Genomic DNA, 17,803 nt, shown 5'->3' with positions numbered 1-17,803 from the left:
TCCAATTTGCTGGTTATAATGTTCAGGTGCAATGGAAAAACATTTTATGTCAGTTAAAGAACAGAAAATTTTCTCAAAAATCTATGAGAAATAAAAATTCTGAATATTTAAATACGACAATATTTACTAGAGAAGGTTAATTTATAATCTTCAAAAAGGAAGGTAATTTTATCATAGAAAAGAACCAAACAAGAATTTCAAAAGTAGACTACAATGTAGAACATGATGGAGAAGATGTTACAAATGCGACTACACGTCACCACTGAAACTTAAATTTATTGATACTGTAATGGACTAATACCAATATCCAGACTGTTTGAAATGAATTTCGTAAAAATCAGCATAAAAACATAGCTTGTAAGAAATTCCAAATGAATTTCTGCTATTTAATTAACTTTAAATAATAAAAGTATCTTCTCAGCATCCAGACTAAAAGATTATGAAATATATTTGGCAAGAAGCGAAATATGAAATTAAAAAAAAAAAAAAAAAAACTGTTATCACACAATTGAAATTAGCACTGCATGATAAGCATAAAATAAAATTAGATCTATATACGAAAATCCACGAAATAGCCAAAAATTTTTATATTAAATATATAGAAATCTGACTATAATATCCACGAAATTAATATCAGAGGGAAAATGTTTGATATTTCCTTATGTTGTAATCATTTAATTAGGTTCATTATGAAAGTAATAATGTCTGATTACTTGAAAAGAATTTACATGATGGGTTTTTCTTGAAATGATTAAAAGATTTCATTATGAAATAAAGGAGAAATCATTCAGAGAAAGTATTGTATTAGGTTAGAGTAAACTGACTTGTATTATCGCAAAGTTGTTTCATTTATCGCCAAGTCAAGGAAGTGTGCAATGCCAAGTTCCTGCAATTCTCTGATGCATTTTTAAGTGAAAATAGGTTGACGTGTACATGAATAAAATCAAGGGAGTGCGCAATGCCTAGTTTGTGCAATTCTGTGATATTTTTTGAAGTGAAAATAGATCAGTGTATACATGGATATCGAGTTTGTGCAATTCTTCGACTTGTTATTTTGTGTTTGTGTAGTGACGATTTTTAGTGCTAAAATCACCACTACAGAAAGCCAAAATAACAAGTCAACGAATTGCACAAACTCGGTATCCATGCATCACCAAAAATCGCCAAGGGGTACCCGTAAATATACTTTTACATCGTATTATGAAGAATTTACACGGAATAATTAAACATAAAAACTAATTTTAAAAAATTATAACAGACTGATGTCAAATATGCATTTTTACAGTTTTTTCTTTATCTTAACTGCATACAATTTTCATTTCTGATACAGATTCTCATTCAAAATTATTAATAGCTGCTAAAGCACAATACGAAGTGATGTCAATTTCACTCCTGATACAGATTCCCAAATAATATTATTTTACACAACTTTTACTCCTGATACAGATTCCCAATAAAGGGTTTTCATCCGCAGAGAACCCGTTGGCGCTTCGGGAAAGAACCCGTTGGCGCCGTTGCATTTTTACTCGCCAAGGATGAGCTGAGCCGTAAACGTGGTTTTTAGTGTATGTAAATTCAAGTTAGCAGACAATGGTAGTAAAAATTCACAGATAATAAGTATGTAGATGTAAAACTAACAGGTTAAACGTGATATACGAAAATAAATTTGTATTAAATTCAAGTTAGCACAGAAAACAATGTATTAAGCATAACGGGAAGTAGAAATTCATTTAAAAAATAAAAATTAGTATTGTTATACTTACGTTAACATTATACTTATATGTATTTTCTCTAATTCATATAGAATACTAATATTTCTATTACAAGTGTCATTTTTCATTATTAAGTACTTGGCCTGTTGATTGATGTATTTCGGTAAGAGCCATGCCCATGTTATAAATTAATGAATGCATGACCTTTAATACATCCATTTTACATAGTTTTCAGTATTTTTTTTTTTTTTTTTCAAGTTACTTGCATACAGCTTAAAGCATTTTACGTTGCAACAAATACCTGTCCTTTTTCATAATATATTTCACAATACAAATAACCTTCAACAGTAATGAAATTTTCTTCAGTAGCATTGTTAAGTTAATAAAACTAGAACTTTATACATTTAAAAATTATTTTAGGATTTGGAACCTCATGGTTCTGCGTGCTTACAGCTGTTAATAATTAAGAACATAACGTGAACAGCATGTTACAAATTAGCATTCACCCCTCCCGCCATATTTTCTTCCTTTGATCCCGAACTGACGAGCCTAGAACTGGCATCTTTCGACGAAAACTTCTTTAATTATGCGAAAATATTTCTATCTATTCGTTGTTAAAAAATTCAGAAAAAATAACAATAAATAAGAGAAGAATAATATAAATCTCCAAATGCGAACAACGACAACCTTCGCACAAGCGAATAAGATGAATTAGCTAGGTTACCATGTTTGAACTATTATCGCCAAAGTTGGCAATGTTTACATTTACCGGGTTCTCTGTGGAAGTGCTTCCAATATTATTTATAGTTGTTACAGTACAATTACTCTAAATCTTCTTTCACATAGAAAATGTATTTTGTAATGCATTATTTTTAACTACAACATCATTTCTAGATATTTAGAAAAAGAGGCTAATTAAATGCTTTTTTTACAAACTAAAAATTTGTTGTAAAAAGTGATTACACTTAAATAGATAATAACAATGTTAAATTAAGAAATTAGTTAAATAAGTGTTAAGATACTTTTAACACTTATTTTACAAATTATAATATTAACAAATTACTATTTCAATTGATATGATGTTCTGTCTATCATATATACTAAATTTGATTAGCTACCTTTTATATACCTGAAAAAAGAATGCATTATTTCATATTTATTTCAAAGTTTTATATCAGTGAAGATTAACAAATAGCTTAAAAATCTAAGATGACATTTCGTTATTACCATACATACACAAATCGCGTAAATGAGTTCGTTTATGTCGCACAAGAGTACTTTTATCAGCGAATGCTTTACTACATACTTCACATAAATAAGGTTTTTCTCCTGTATGCGTCCTCCTATGAATTGTCAAGCCAGTAGAATTATTATATGCTCTGTAACATATATCACAAACATACGGTTTTTCACCTAAGTGAATTCGCATGTGCCTTTTAACACTATTTTTATCTTTAAATAAATTATTACAAATTTCACACATATGGCGTTTTCTGTCTGTGTGAGTAAGTTTATGTTTAGTCAAAGAACTTTTATCACGGAATGAACTGTCACAAATATGACATACAAAAGGCCTAATGTTGGTATGAATTCGTTCATGCCTTTGCAATGTACATTTATGACGAAAAGATTTGCTACATTCACCACACACAAATGGTTTCACTTCAGTGTGAACAAGAGAATGTCTAGAAAGAAGATATTTCTTTTTGAAAGTTAAAGGACACTCACTGCACTGAAAAGGTTTTTCAGTGTTCTCATCTATAATGAGATTCATTGTAACTGAAATAACTAATTTTTGGTACAGGTTCTAAAGAATGAAAATTATTGATGAAATTATTCTACATAAGCTAACACAGTTACAATAACTGACAATGAAAGAAATATATCTTTCAAAACAACAAAATAGATGGTTAATTTTTTACGTTGAATGCAAAGAAAAACATATACAGGTTAAGGTTTTCGGCCTGATGGCAAGAGAAAAATGCTTTCTTCAAATTCAAATTTTTAAATTTTATTACTCACTGATTTCCTCTAAAAATCCTGTTTTAATCCTTTTTCCCAGCTTTTAAGTAACAGCTGCCAAATGTTTCGTGAATGAAAATCTCTCTGTATTTCATGCCAAACAGCCATCAATCACTCGCGATACAACTAATCTTTACTATCCAGCTTTTGCACGTTGGATTGTTTGGTTACGAAGGCGACAGTGCTTAAGGGACGTTGAGCAATGGCAAGTGTTTCTGGAGAAGCTTTATTTTTAATGCAAAGGTATGGGCTCGAAAAACTGTCTTAAAATATGAAATATTTATTATCCTTTTGGGTTTTTGTTTTGTTTAATTCTGACGTTTTCCTTTGCATTTCTATATTACTTAGAAATTGTATTAATGTGTGGTCGTGTAATTGAAACTTAGGTCATAGGCAGATATTTAGTTGGATTACTTAATTTCTGAAGTCTGAACAACACTTTTCCGAAGCTAAATTCTTTTCACGTTTATAAGCCTCGAACATGTAAAAATCCTGGTTTCAACAACAGAAGATCGCAATGAATTATTCAAACTATTTCGAACCCAAAATATAATCATTATGTCGTCACTCACAAATAAGAAAGACCGATTAATATCTTAATCAAAATTGTAGCTCTTATTGCTCTTAAAGATGATGTTGCAGCATCCCTCACTGATTTAGGATACTGTTTGTAAAATTGTTCATAAATTAATGATTTAGGATACACTTTTCATAAATTCATTCGTACTGACTAAGAAACTTGGCAGTTGAGGCGGATTAAATTCAATTTTTATTTAAATTGACATTTGTGGCCACAATTCACTTGGCACTCTAATCGTGACTTTCCAGAACATTTACATTTTTTAATTCTATTGCAACAAGAAGAGAGCTCACTGAAATTGCATTCAAGTAGCGCAGAGGGTGAAGCTTAAAGCATGGAATTATCCAGTATGGAAACTCACTAAGGGAAGGTTTTGGTTTAGGTTAGAAAGGTTTCAGTTCTCATGTTTTGAATCAGCTATGTCATCGGCATTATGCAAGCTGTGTGACATAGATTGATATAGAAATGACACAATTTGCAAATATTATTATCATTATTGAATAAAGAGGAAACGACCAAATTAAAAAAGGAATTAAGCAGCTGGAGTTATTAGCCCAAAGGGGCAATTTACCCAGAAGGACTATTAATGTCGTTTTGGCATTTTGCATTGATTCACTATAAATGTCGAATCACTTTGTAAATTGTTGCCACCAAATATTAGAACCCTGTATCACATTTAAAGACATTAAATATTGAAGAATCTGCATAAACATATGTATGTTATAAAACAACAGTACCTAGAGATGTCAAATTTTAAATAACGCATGTCCTCACTTGAATATGGGCATCTGGAAACTCGAATTTAGAATTTTATTATCTATTTCAGATTTTGTAAAGCATTTACGAGTTTTTGATTAAGAAACAATTTCAAAGAGAGCAATGGCAACAGTGTATGGGGGGGATTTTTTTCTCCAGTGCACGAGACTATGTGTTGAAAATTCTAAAGATATGCTCTTTTAAATATTTTGTGATATTGCTGTTGAATTGAATTTTATGGTTCAAGTGTGAAGAACAAGATATTTAATAAAGGTAACACAAAACGTTTAAAAAAAAAAAAGCCCCTTTGAGCATAATATTGTAGAGGCATTAGGTTATTTAAATACAGAAGACATGAAAAATGAGGCTTGAACCTCAGACTTCTCGAGTATGTGCTGATCGTGTTGACCATTACACCAAGAAAGCATGCTAAGAAGGGAATGCATTTTGCTTGGTAGCCATACTGACCTTCACATCTTCCAAAGGAGGTTCAACCTCCAGTGCCCACTATTGTAATGAGGTTCTCTTCTCTTATATGCATCTTTTCAGTGGTGATGTGAGTCATCAGTTCCACGGATGACAACGCTCCACCTCATTGCACAGTTGCTGTTAGAGAGTGAGGATATTGAATGCATGGATTAGCCTGCAAGGTCTCCAGATCTAAATCCCATCGAGCATGTGTGGGACAGTCTAGGGAGATGCGTAGCAGCACATAACTTATCCCCAGTAACAATTCCGGAACTGTGATTGGTGCTACAATAGGAATGGGCAGCAATACCTCAAGAACTCGTGGACAAACTTGTACAGTAGAACCTCAAGAAACGAGTTTAATTCATTTCAGCATTGACCTCGTATAGCGAATTTCTTGTATCTAGAAATAAACTTCCCCATTGAAAATAATGGAAATCCAGTTAATCTGTTCCACATCCCCAAAAATGTCATGGTAAAAATAAATTTTTGTATTAAATAACACTGTTAAATAATATAACCGTAGTTTATCCTTATGAAGCGTTCTGACTGGCGATAGGAATATGGGGAACACGAAATGGGTTACTTTGAGGATGGAAAGTCCCCTTCTGATTCAGGAAGGCTGTCTCTTCTTGGGAATTTAGTCCCACTGGAAGCAGATTCTGGGTCAGAATCCCTTAACTGTCTTTTACTTGCAGGTTGCTTTACCAGAAACTTATCTAATAACACTTGCTTCTGTCTCCTTTTTAAAATGCAACCTACTTTGTCATTATACATGTTCATGGTGCATCCACACACTGGTTTATTAGGGTAATTTCCTTCAAAGAAAATTTTCACTTCTTTCCACTTTGCCAAAACTTCTTTAATCTTACTGGAAGAGAGGGCCTCATCTCCTCTTCCCCTAACGAAAGCTCTTCTACCACCTCTTGCTGCTGCTCCTTGTAAAGTTAAGTTCGTCTGTTGTACATTCTTCACTTTGCTCCTTCACTAACTCATCCAGATCAGCACCATCCACATCTAGAAGCATACTTTTCCTCAGAGATAAATTTCTTCGACTTAGCTGCACTCAGGGTTTGTACGGTCCTTAAGAGTCCTTAAAAGTCCTTAAGTTTTTTAAATCAATTTTTGGTCTTTAAAAGTCCTTAATTTCGGCCAAAATAGGCAGAAGGTCCTTAATTTTAATCATCTGAAATTTCTGTTTGTTTTTATGACTGTCATTTGGAGTGTGAATTAGCATTTTGGAGGAATATTTTTGGCGATTTGCTGACAAATATGGTCTTTGAAAATATCTTTTGAATGGGTAAATGCATTAATGGGTTATAATTTGTTCCTATTTCTAATATAAATGTGGAATAGAGTTTCTGAGCAAGAAGTCGGACATAAGCATTTTGAAATTATTTCATTTTTTCTAATGAAGAACACTTAAACAACTTTTCGCTTTTGAGGATGTAAATTCTTTTATTTTCTTTTATTAAACGGTTGTAAATTTGGTGACATATCAACATTTTTACGATTTTAAGATCAGTTTCTATAGAAATATTTTAATTCCAAGATCTGGGAATTTTTTGATGACTTTTTTAGAACATTATAACATTGATGAATTTCATAAAAATAATGGTAATATATTGTAATTATATTTAAGAAATAACATTAAAGTAAAGCATTTTTATTTTTCTGTCGTATTATAAATTCCATTTTGTCCACTTATTATACAATATTTTGAATCTGATAAATAAGCAAGATATAATGCCATAGCAGCGCAATTTACGACACAGCTCTTAGCAATAGCAAAATAGCTATGTAATTAATAAAAAATGTCTTTTTAATTTTTCATGGTAAGAGTTTAACCATGTAATTGTCTCAGAGTATGCATCAGTTTTCTCTGTAAAATTAATTTTACACTTTTTTCTTCCAATTTTTTTTTTTTTCAAAATATTTTTGTCTTTTTGCTGTTATAGAATTAGTAGGGGTAATTTTTCTTTAGGATTTTATACATTGCAGCTTAAAAAGTTAAGAAAGATTTGAAGGCAAGATTTATAAACCCACGATTCTAGAAGATTTTAAAAAAATGTGACAAAATGGAAAATGTCTCCATGGTATTAACACATAATGGTAAGAGTATAGTTTAGGGTATCCCTTGGCGAAACTTAACGATTTTTGGCGGTGTATGGATACTGATTGTGTGCAATTCTTTGACTCGTTATTTTGGCTTGCGAAGCGCCGATTTTTGTGCCAAAAAAAATAACAAGACAAACAATTGCACAAACTCGGTATCCATGTACACATCGACTTATTTTCACTTAAAAAAGAAAACCCCGAATTGGAATTGCCAAAAAATGGCATTGCGCACTCCTTTGACTTTATCCATGTACACGTTGACCTGTTTTCAATTAAAAAAAAAATCCCCGAATTGCACAAAAATGGCATTGCACACTCTTTTAACTTTATCCATGTACACGTCGACCTATTTTCCCTTAAAAAAATCCCAGAATTGCACAAACTTGCATTGCGTACTCCCTTTACTTTGTCCATGTACACATCGATATATTTTCACTTAAAAAGTCAAAGGAGCACCAAATTCTACAATATAGGCAAACAAAAAATACATAATCTCAATTTTTGAGTTCACTTCGTACACCCAGAGCCATGTAAAAACCAGAGAGGATAACCCTGCTGTGTCCTGTATGTTTATGTTTGCTATAGTTTTGTATTTTTAAATGCCAATATTTCTAGAATAGATCTTAAAAAGAAGCACATAAAAAATATTTTATTAAAAAGCATTCACCATAATATTTTCGATTGATGCCAAATCCAACAAGCTTGATTAATCTTTTATAATGAATAGATAGCATTGCCAAATACTGACAACTAAATTAGTCTTTTTTAAACAAATAGAATATATAAAGTTTGATATCCAGATTTGTTGGGACTTCGATTCTGGATTTTGGATTTCTCCAGATGTTAGATCTTCAGTTTAAATGTAATTAGTAAGATGAAATGTAGAAATTTTTAAATTAAAGATATGAAATAGTGTTTTATGGAATAATAAAACATTTATGACCTTAAGGGAAGGAAAATTTACAAAAAAAAAAAAAAAAAAAGTATATGTATTTTGTTTGCTTTATTAAACATTTATTTCAATGTAAGTTGTTTAAGTTGCTTCATTTTTTTGCCAGTAGATAGACGTAATTTCTTGTTCATTTGCAAAGTTCCGTTCTTCAGGTTCTGTAATTGTCCTATGGAGAATCCCCATTAAATTGTCAGTCAAAATACTATTGTTCTCAGCAACATTTCTGTCGCTTTCTTCATTATTGGGGGCGACATTTTATGGATTTAGAACTATAATGCAGATTTCACTATTTATTGGTTGATTGATGATTGGGGCATTGCCATAGCAATTGAACTCATCTAATATATTGTTACAAAATGTACAGGTGCAGTAAGATGGCTTCCCTGCAAAGCAGTTTTAGGGTTGCCATAAAATGACGGGATAAGGCAGTGTTGTCACATTTGGCAAGAAATTGCTCATTTGGCAACAAAATTGACGATATACCACAGACGGATGGACAACCTTCTGGAACGAATTCTTACCGGTTTAGCCCAGAATGTTCTCGAACATCAGCCAAAAGCTATATAAACCCTGCTGGTACGCAGAGAGTAAGGTAGTATCGAGTGTGTGGGCCTCGTCTAGTGAGCTGATAGTCAGTCATTGAGCGAGTGTCTCGAAGTCTAATGCCGAGTTGGTCGTCGAGTGCATCGAGAGTCTTTTAGTGTATCACGAATTAGTGCATTGTTGTGTTTTGTCTTAGAATGTGCCTTGTCGAGAGGGCGAGTCAGAGTGTGTCTCGAGAGTGCGAGATAGTATCGATTTGGTGTCTCGTCTAGCGAGTCGGGCAGCGAGTGCCGAGTGGGTCGTCGAGTGCACCGAAGTATCTCTTAGTATATCGCTGTTAGTGCATCGTCAAGAGAGCGTGTTGAGCTCCGGGAACGACTGAACCAAAGAGTTGGAAGCCGTGCTCTGTGTGTCATCGAGTGCATCACGAGTTGTAGTGTGGAGAGTCTCCAGAGTACGTGGAGTTCTGAGAACGACCAAGCAGAGTAGGGAGCTGTACTCTAGCACTTTGCTGTGAAGCTGTCTCTACCGTGATAGCCTGATAACGTGGAGGCTGTGTTGCTGATCGAGTCAGCGTGTTTATAGTAGTTTATCGAACGACTGTAAAAACGTGTTTTAGAGCTGTCCTGACAATACTGACCAATAATACTTCATCAAGTAGTATTGGCATTATTCACTACAAATCCTCACGAACCCCGTACGAACATGAAGCAAGCAAATAACGTAACAACTGGTGTTAGGAAAATAACAGAAAAAAAGTAACAATATCATCTTCATTTATTACCACTTCTTCGTAAAGTCCATTAATTGGAAAATTTCAGGTTTCGTTTGTGATATCTGAAAACCTTCAATTTTGCACTTATCATCATGAAGCTTACCTACTGTCAGCTGTACATTGTTGGCAATGTATCATAAGATTAACAACTAAAAACATGTTGTTCTGCTAAATTTTGGCTTGCTTCTGTCATTCACTGATGAAGTTTAGCCTGAATTATCTTAGTTTAGTTGTTTATTATACTTATGCCTATTTCCCAAACATGTTTAGGCCAGGGTTCATAGAGTCCTTAAAAGTACTTGAAAGTCCTTAGATTTTTTGGAAATGATTTTTGGTCTTTAAAAGTCCTTAATTTTGGTCAAACCACTAAACCTTAATTTTAATCATCTGACGTTTCTGTTTTTTTTTTTACCACTGGCATTTTAACGCTGCGGCGCGCAATGAATTGGAAGTTGATCTGTCAGCACTATCCTTATCTTCAGGTCAGATGTTTTTATTTTATTTGGCTTATAATTCCTTACTAAATGTAGTATTTCATCTCGATGTACTCCGTCTTTGAAATGATTTAAATCAAATTGCTCGTCATTATAATTCGCTTCCGATAGTGAAGAATGTGACACAGAGGTTATTGAAAACGAAAAAATTTCGATTGACAAATTAGTCGGTATTTTTGACATAGCGATTATAGGACTGATGAGTCTGGATTAACGACTTTTGACTGTATTTATTTGTTTACTTTATTAAACATTTCTTTCAAAACGTGCATTGGGAAAGCATACATTACACATAGTTGAAATTAGAAAGTTGCAATCAGAAAACTATTTGATGTGTATTCGTGATATTTATAATGACGAGGAATTTGATTTAAATCATATCAAAGATGGAGTACATCGAGATGAAATACTACATTTAGTAAGGAATTATAAGCCCTGAAGATAAGGATAGTGCTGACAGATCAACTTCCAGTTCATTGCATGCCCCCCCTTTGCAGAGCAGCGTGAAATTGATAAACAGATTTTAGAATGGTTAGAAGAAACAAAGGATATGCATTTATCCATTTTTTGCAGCTATTCCACTTTTTGTTTGATGGACATCAAAACATGCTTTCGCTTTGTAAATCCTTTGGCAGCTCTAGAATCAGAAATTCTTTTTGACATAATCGAAAGTTCAAGCTTACTTTTATAAAATTGCTCTAACAGTCTGCAAAAAATAATAAGCCAGATCCAATTAGAAGATTAAGGAACAACGCAATCTGCAACATTAACTCAAATAGATAATTTTAGCTTAGCTTATACCATCCGTTATACATTAAACGCGCATGGGTAAAGGTATGATGGGCATGCGCAGAAAGTTTGTAGTTTTGAGGTCCGTATTATAGATCATTTTGGATTATGGACATCCGGATTAAAGACATTTGACTGTATTTATTTTCCTTTTATTTTCTTATCTTTCCACTACACACAGGCATCAAAGAAATTGAAAACCAATATTGAATGAAAAAATTCATCATCTGTGTCTCAGTGCACCATACCTACCTGAGTGTCTGCCCTAAATTCTAAAAAATTGGCCGTAAATTTTGTTGCTCGATGCTTCACTTAATTCCATCTAAAAATTCTGCCACACTGACTGCAGCGGGGTCTTGACCTTTTATCATTTATTTTCGGTGCTCATAATATAAAGAAGTGCAATTAGCAGTTTCTTCTATGTATTCTAAGTAAAAGCAGTTCTTTAAAATAGCAAAAATCTTTAATTAAATCTGAAAATTTTAAAATGAAGAGAAAGTTCATCGAAAAAGAAATTGGTTTTATAAAGAGAGAAAATTATTCTTTAGAGGTACACTGATGAAATATTTATAGTTTCAATAAGCAATTATTGAAACTATAATATTCTAGCTATAAATAAGTTACTTACCCAATACATGCTCGATTGGCCGATGAGTAAAGTGGTCCGTCCATTTGAGTGATATCTTCTGTTTGCAAGTATTCTGACAACCACATATGCTTGTTTAGGCCTAGCATTGTCATCCATTAGCAAAGCTAGACAGCATCCCTAAACAGTCTAACTTTGGGTTCCAATACCTCATCCGCATATTTCCAAGCAATTACGAAATCTCCTTGAAATATATGCAGCTCAGTGCAGCCATTTGTCGTGATTCCTTCCCAAACCATTAAAACGCAGTTGTGGGAATGGAATACTTCATAGACAAGGGAAGGCAAGTTGCATGTTCCTTTCTCTCTCCAGATCAAAGTACATCTAGAATCACTGTTTAGACTATATCTGAACTTATCAGTAAACAGTACTTGGGCTCAATTCTCTAGGCTTTATTGAATAACACAACGGCACCAGTTTAAATGGTCCCATTTGGAAGCTGGAGTGAGTGGAACACAAACCATTGGTTCTCTTGCATGCAGTCCAACCTCATTAACCCATTAAGGACCAGCATCATGTACGCGTGATACAACAATTCCACTCTTACCAACCCAGCGTCACGTATGCGTAACTTGAAAAACGGAACAATATTTTATAATTTTTAAATGCCAGTTGAATGCTGCCAAATGGTAACGGTTTTAGCATTGTTTAAGTCATGTGTCTTTTTACCTTCATGTATGAGCATCAGTTTCTGTTCTGTGCTTCTGGTTTTGATAGATTTATTGGTGTAAACAAACTGGAAATCGCAGCTCTTTAAGTTAAAGGGACATGTTTGTTAATTTCGTTAGAATTTTTTTGTTTTTATGTTGTGTTCATTTTTATTTTTTGCATTTTTTGTTCTTAGAATGTGGGGAAATGCATCCAGCTCAATATTGTTTATTATTATTATTATTATTAGGAGAATGTAAGAAAGCACAACTAGCTGACTGTAGCAGGTGTAATGTCGCCAAACTTCCATGATGGAAAAACTCAGACCAGTTGTCCTTTTTTATATTTATTTTAAAACTTTACATAGACTTTCTTGGTTAATTGAAAAGTAACTTTACAGCATTATTAAAGAAGGAGAAAGATATCAGTTTTCCCGATGCATGAATCATCTTATATGCTCGGCATATGCTCAGCGAAAAAAGCCGTTATCGTCCTGTGCGACTTCTCGTTTTGAATTATTCCACACACAGCAGAATTATTAAATTGGAATCTAATTACCTACAGATAATTATTGCTTAATTTTCTTTTACATTTCGTATTTGTAATTTTGTTTTTATATGTATAGTATTTATTTTCATGCTTATGGTTATAATTTTAGTATTTCACATGTTTCATTTATTTATAGTATTGTGACATTCTTTATATAAATACATATTAATAATTAGTATATTAAGTATGTAACTTAAAAAATTGAGGTCATTATATTAAAATGCTAAAAATGTGTGGTCCGATAGCAGCGTTCCATTTCCAGGGGTTCGGTCCGTGGCTACGCTTCGTTCTCCGTGCATTGGTCCTCAAGGGGTTAAGCTTTCATGCAGCAGTAGAATGGCTAATTTGAGGTCCTGTGGCAGCCTGAAGGTCTAAAACCAAACCTCTTATAGTAGGCTGTTGAGTACGCTGTTTATCAACTGATCTAATGCTTAAAAAGTGGCTGCAAATTCTTAATATGATGCTTTGGGGGATATTCAAGTCTTGGGAGACCTCCATTTGTGTTTGACCTCCCTCAAATCTACCAATTAATTGGCACTTTTGACATTCATTGACATGATGCCTTTGACCCGTAACTACTGAATACTGATCCCTCTCAGAAATCTCAGTCATTCTAAATGACACTATAGACCAAAATTCCAACATGTGTCCATTGTGCACCAACCACATAGTTAATAATTGAATTTGCATTATTTCAGGCACTAACATATGCTCGGAAGCTCAATTTTGTGTTCAGTTGTATTTAATTAACATATGTACAGTATCGGGCACTAGTTGCAACATGAACTTAGAGAGCATATTTTTTCTCTTTATCCTTTAATTTTGATGATAAGTGTAAAACAGAGAATTACAGGACTATTGCAAATTAAAGTTAGTATTTTGCTTTACATTTTTTTATTATTATTTTACATATCCCCCCTTTTTCAAGGAGGAAAAGACTTAGTAATAGAAAAGCCTATTCAGAGAGAAAGTGAAGGAAATATAATATGAAAAATGTAGACCACACAATTTTGAACTTACAATAGTTTGAACATTAATCTTGAGAAGTATATTTTTACAAATAATACAATTTTTAGAGCCTTGTTAATATTTCAGTATTTCAATCCAATCTCAAGAAGCTCTTGTTTTTGGAAAGTACAAATGGTGATTATTATTCTTCCGAAAAAACTCTTGTAACTTTTCTCACAGAATAGCACAAGTATACAAATTTATACACCCAATATTTAGCTTGATTATCATATCAAATATAGGAAATTTATAGCACTAATTTTCACATTTATAAGCAACATTTTAACATCATAAATATTGAAACATTCTTATAGAATTATGATTTCATTCCTCTAAATGCTTATTTTACCCATATGAAAGGCCCCGAAAATTCTTTAAATATAAACATTTCTATTATGTTGGGCATATCCACATTAACTGACATGTTAATTCATCATAGGTTAAAGGGTTGCTTGGCAATAACTTGTGAAGGCCTGCATTCCTCACATAAGGTAACTTGCCTTTGAAAACTGCTCTTAAATATTTCATAATTTAAAAAAATAAATATTCATAAAATAAGAGCTTTCAGCTTTATCTTATATGAGACTGTAAAAGGAACAGGTTATTTATTTATTATAAAATTCATTTATCATAAACTCAAATTATTTTTTCTATTAATTTTGCTTTTTAATTTTATTTATTATCCATATACAAATTTATTATAATTACTCATTAAAAATATTAGAATTTCTTACATTCATTGTAACACTATTCACTATCATAACATTATCAATATTATAACTTAAAACACAATTTTATACCATTTTTCTGTTCTGATTTTCATAATTATTTTATTCATATTTTATAATCATCCAAGTCTAAAAATAATTAGGAAATTTATAATACTAATCTCATTCTCAAAATAAATATATAATAATTTAGGAAAGTTGATAATTCAAGTACCTTCTATAAAAAAGAAGGAACCTGAAGTCATGCTGATGCATTGTATCTGCAAAATGAGGAACTTACAATCATCTGAATTTTAGTATTTCCTTTTCATTTTATTTAATATATATCTGTGTTTACAAATAACTTGCCACACTAATTATGCCTCATCCACAACTTTTATTTTTTTTAATACTGTTGCAGTAAAAAGAGAGCAGCATGGCAACATTTTACATTTGCATCTCTAAATTGCAAGAGAAGTAAAAAGCAAGTCTGTGTTTGGTTTGAAACCTTAGTTCTTAGTGAGGTAGTTTTGATTTCAATATCATTTGATTGAATAATCAATACGGTTCTGGAAATTATTTTTGGCTGGTAGAGGTTTAGTTCACAAAACCATCTATGTCATCGTTGTACAAAAAGTCATATAAAATGACACAATTTACAGAAGCTAAAATGGCACAGCTTAGAGATGTTTATTAAGCACTTATGCAAATTAGTGATACAGACTTCACATTTATTGCATTCAAGAACGAATTACAAAATGAATCTCACATTCAGCGGGTTCTTCAGTTTTCTTAACATTTTTAATGATCACAACAAACTGAAAACACAACACAGATCAGTTGGAAGAGCATTAGTGGAAAGGCAAGTGACAAGGAATACTAGTGTGCTTGCTCTGAGTGTCAGCAGTGCTGCAGTAGCAGAAGAATGAAATGGAACTTACTTTCTAGATATGCATGATATTCTTAGAATAGAAAGGGGAAATATCCAAATTAAAATGAAGAGTTAAGGAATTATTACAAATTAAATTTAGTTTTTTAGATATACGTATTTTTTATTTTGGAGAAGACAGTTTAGGCCATCTAAAATAATATTTGACACATATGAAAAAGAAAATATAAAACTAAAATATTCAAAATGCCAATTGCTGAAGAAAAGATAATTTTCTAGGAAGGGGGATATGTAAGATAAAAATATATAAAGCAAAATTCTAACTTCTTCAGAGCCAAATTATATAAAACAAAATTGTAATGTGCAATAGTCTCATAACTCTTCATTTTAATTTGTGTGCTTTGCCCTTCTGTTTTAAAAAATTGTAATTACTTATAATAACATTTCAAAATTATGAGTTTATATATGACTTTGCCATAATGCTGGTGATGCAGACGATTTTGCAAACTGTATGAGGTATTTCTTCCGCCTTCTTGGTGTGGTGGTCTGCACACTGCGTGCGTATTCCAGAGTTCCGCGGTTTGTTTTGCTGCAAAGGCATTGCTAATTTTTCATCTTGCCTGCTTCCAAAAAAATCCTAATGCCTCTACACTGGTACCAGAACTAAAAGGGTGTTGGATGATGATTCTCCACACCCAGGATTTGGCGATTTTGTTCCCCAAAAAACCCCAGTCACCCTTTAAAAGGAGGAGTATATAAGGTATTTCTCCCACCTTCTTGGCATGCCTTCGTGGTGTGATGATCTGCACGCTGGGCACGTATTCCAGAGGTCCGCGGTTCGATTCCTGGCGAAGGTGTTGCTAATTTTTCATCTTGCCTGCTTCAAAAAAAAAAACTTCTATCTCTACAACTTAAACTCTCAAAGAGCTAATAATAGTTTTAGAGCATTATTAATCAGTCAATCAAATGATATCAAAATCGAAATTTGCTCACTGTGGACTAAAATTTCGTTTCAAACACATTGCATTTGCTTTCCAGCTTTATTGCTACTAGGTGTGCTGTCGCTGCTTCTCTTCTTACTGCAACAATATCTAAAATGTTGAAGTTTTTGAACAGGTGTGTTTATTACATCAAGTTATTTGTAACTGCAAATGCCGATTAAAGTGAAAAGGAATGTTTAAATCCAGCTACGACTGCAACTTACTCATTTTGCATTTGCAACATACCATCATTACTTTAAGTATCACTATAGAATGCTACATCATCTACTTACAGACATTCCAAATTATTGCAGGCATATGTACAAAAATCAAAATTATTTAAAATAAAAACTAAATCATAATTTTCTAAAAGCAATCTATGAGCAAGTTTATAGTCTATGCAGTGAAGCGTGTTTGTGCATTTTAAATTATGTTGAGTTTAGAAGGATGGAATTATTTAATTCTGTTGGTATAAGTTAGATTTATTTTATAATAGGATATTTTATCATGAAAAGATATTATGAGGGCAATCCCAAAAAAAAGGTCTCCTATTTTTGGGGGACGTAGAGAAAGTTTTAATACGGTTGTTGGCAACACTGTTGTGCGTGGTGCTTTCTCCACTACCACATAAGCACGCAGGCGCTTTGCTCGGATGCTCCGTCTTGGCTTGGCAGCCATTCGAAATAGAGCTCCCGATAAACGTTACCGCCAAGTGCAAAGTGCGCGCAGTTATTCGATTTTTGAATGCAAAAGGCGTTAAACTGGTTGAAATTCACCGCCTATTGACGGAAGTGTATGGACAGTCGTGCATGGATGTCAAAAAAGTTCGCAAGTGGTGTAGAGAGTTTACAGCCAGTCGTACTGAAATTCATAACGAAGAAAGGAGTGGGAGGCCGTCAATTGCCGATGAGACAATCACGAAAGTTAAGAAACTTGTGCGTAAAGTTCGGAGGATCACTCTGGATGCTGTCTGCATTTTGGTTCCTGAGGTTTTCAGAAGCACCATGCACAGGATTTTAACGGAAAAGTTGCAATATCGGAAGGTGTGTGCAAGATGGGTGCCGCGTATGTTGACAGAAGACCACAAACAGCAACGGGTTTATTCTTCCCGCGAATTTCTTCGCCGCTATGGAGACGAAAAGGACAACTTCTTGGACTTCTTGGAAA

The 17,803-nt window shown here is 33.0% G+C and overlaps 1 protein-coding gene across 1 annotated transcript in view; it reads left to right on the top strand.

The window, feature by feature from the left end:
• Positions 1–3,832: 3,832 nt before the first annotated feature.
• Positions 3,833–17,803, top strand: part of Dbp73D (putative ATP-dependent RNA helicase Dbp73D) — a 43,439-nt gene continuing 29,468 nt past the window's right edge. Inside the window, exon 1 of the mRNA XM_035354773.2 lies at positions 3,833–3,977. Coding sequence (XP_035210664.1) covers positions 3,937–3,977 — 41 coding nt within the window. The 5' untranslated portion in view covers positions 3,833–3,936. The remainder of the gene's footprint in view (positions 3,978–17,803) is intronic.

The sequence above is a fragment of the Stegodyphus dumicola genome, chromosome 5, assembly GCF_044657685.1.
Source record: "Stegodyphus dumicola isolate Sdum_Otavi_A_Nest chromosome 5, ASM4465768v1".
Taxonomy (NCBI): Eukaryota; Metazoa; Arthropoda; class Arachnida; order Araneae; family Eresidae; genus Stegodyphus; species Stegodyphus dumicola.
The sequence above is the reverse complement of the archived record's forward strand: the minus strand, read 5'-3'. Positions and strand labels throughout refer to the sequence as shown.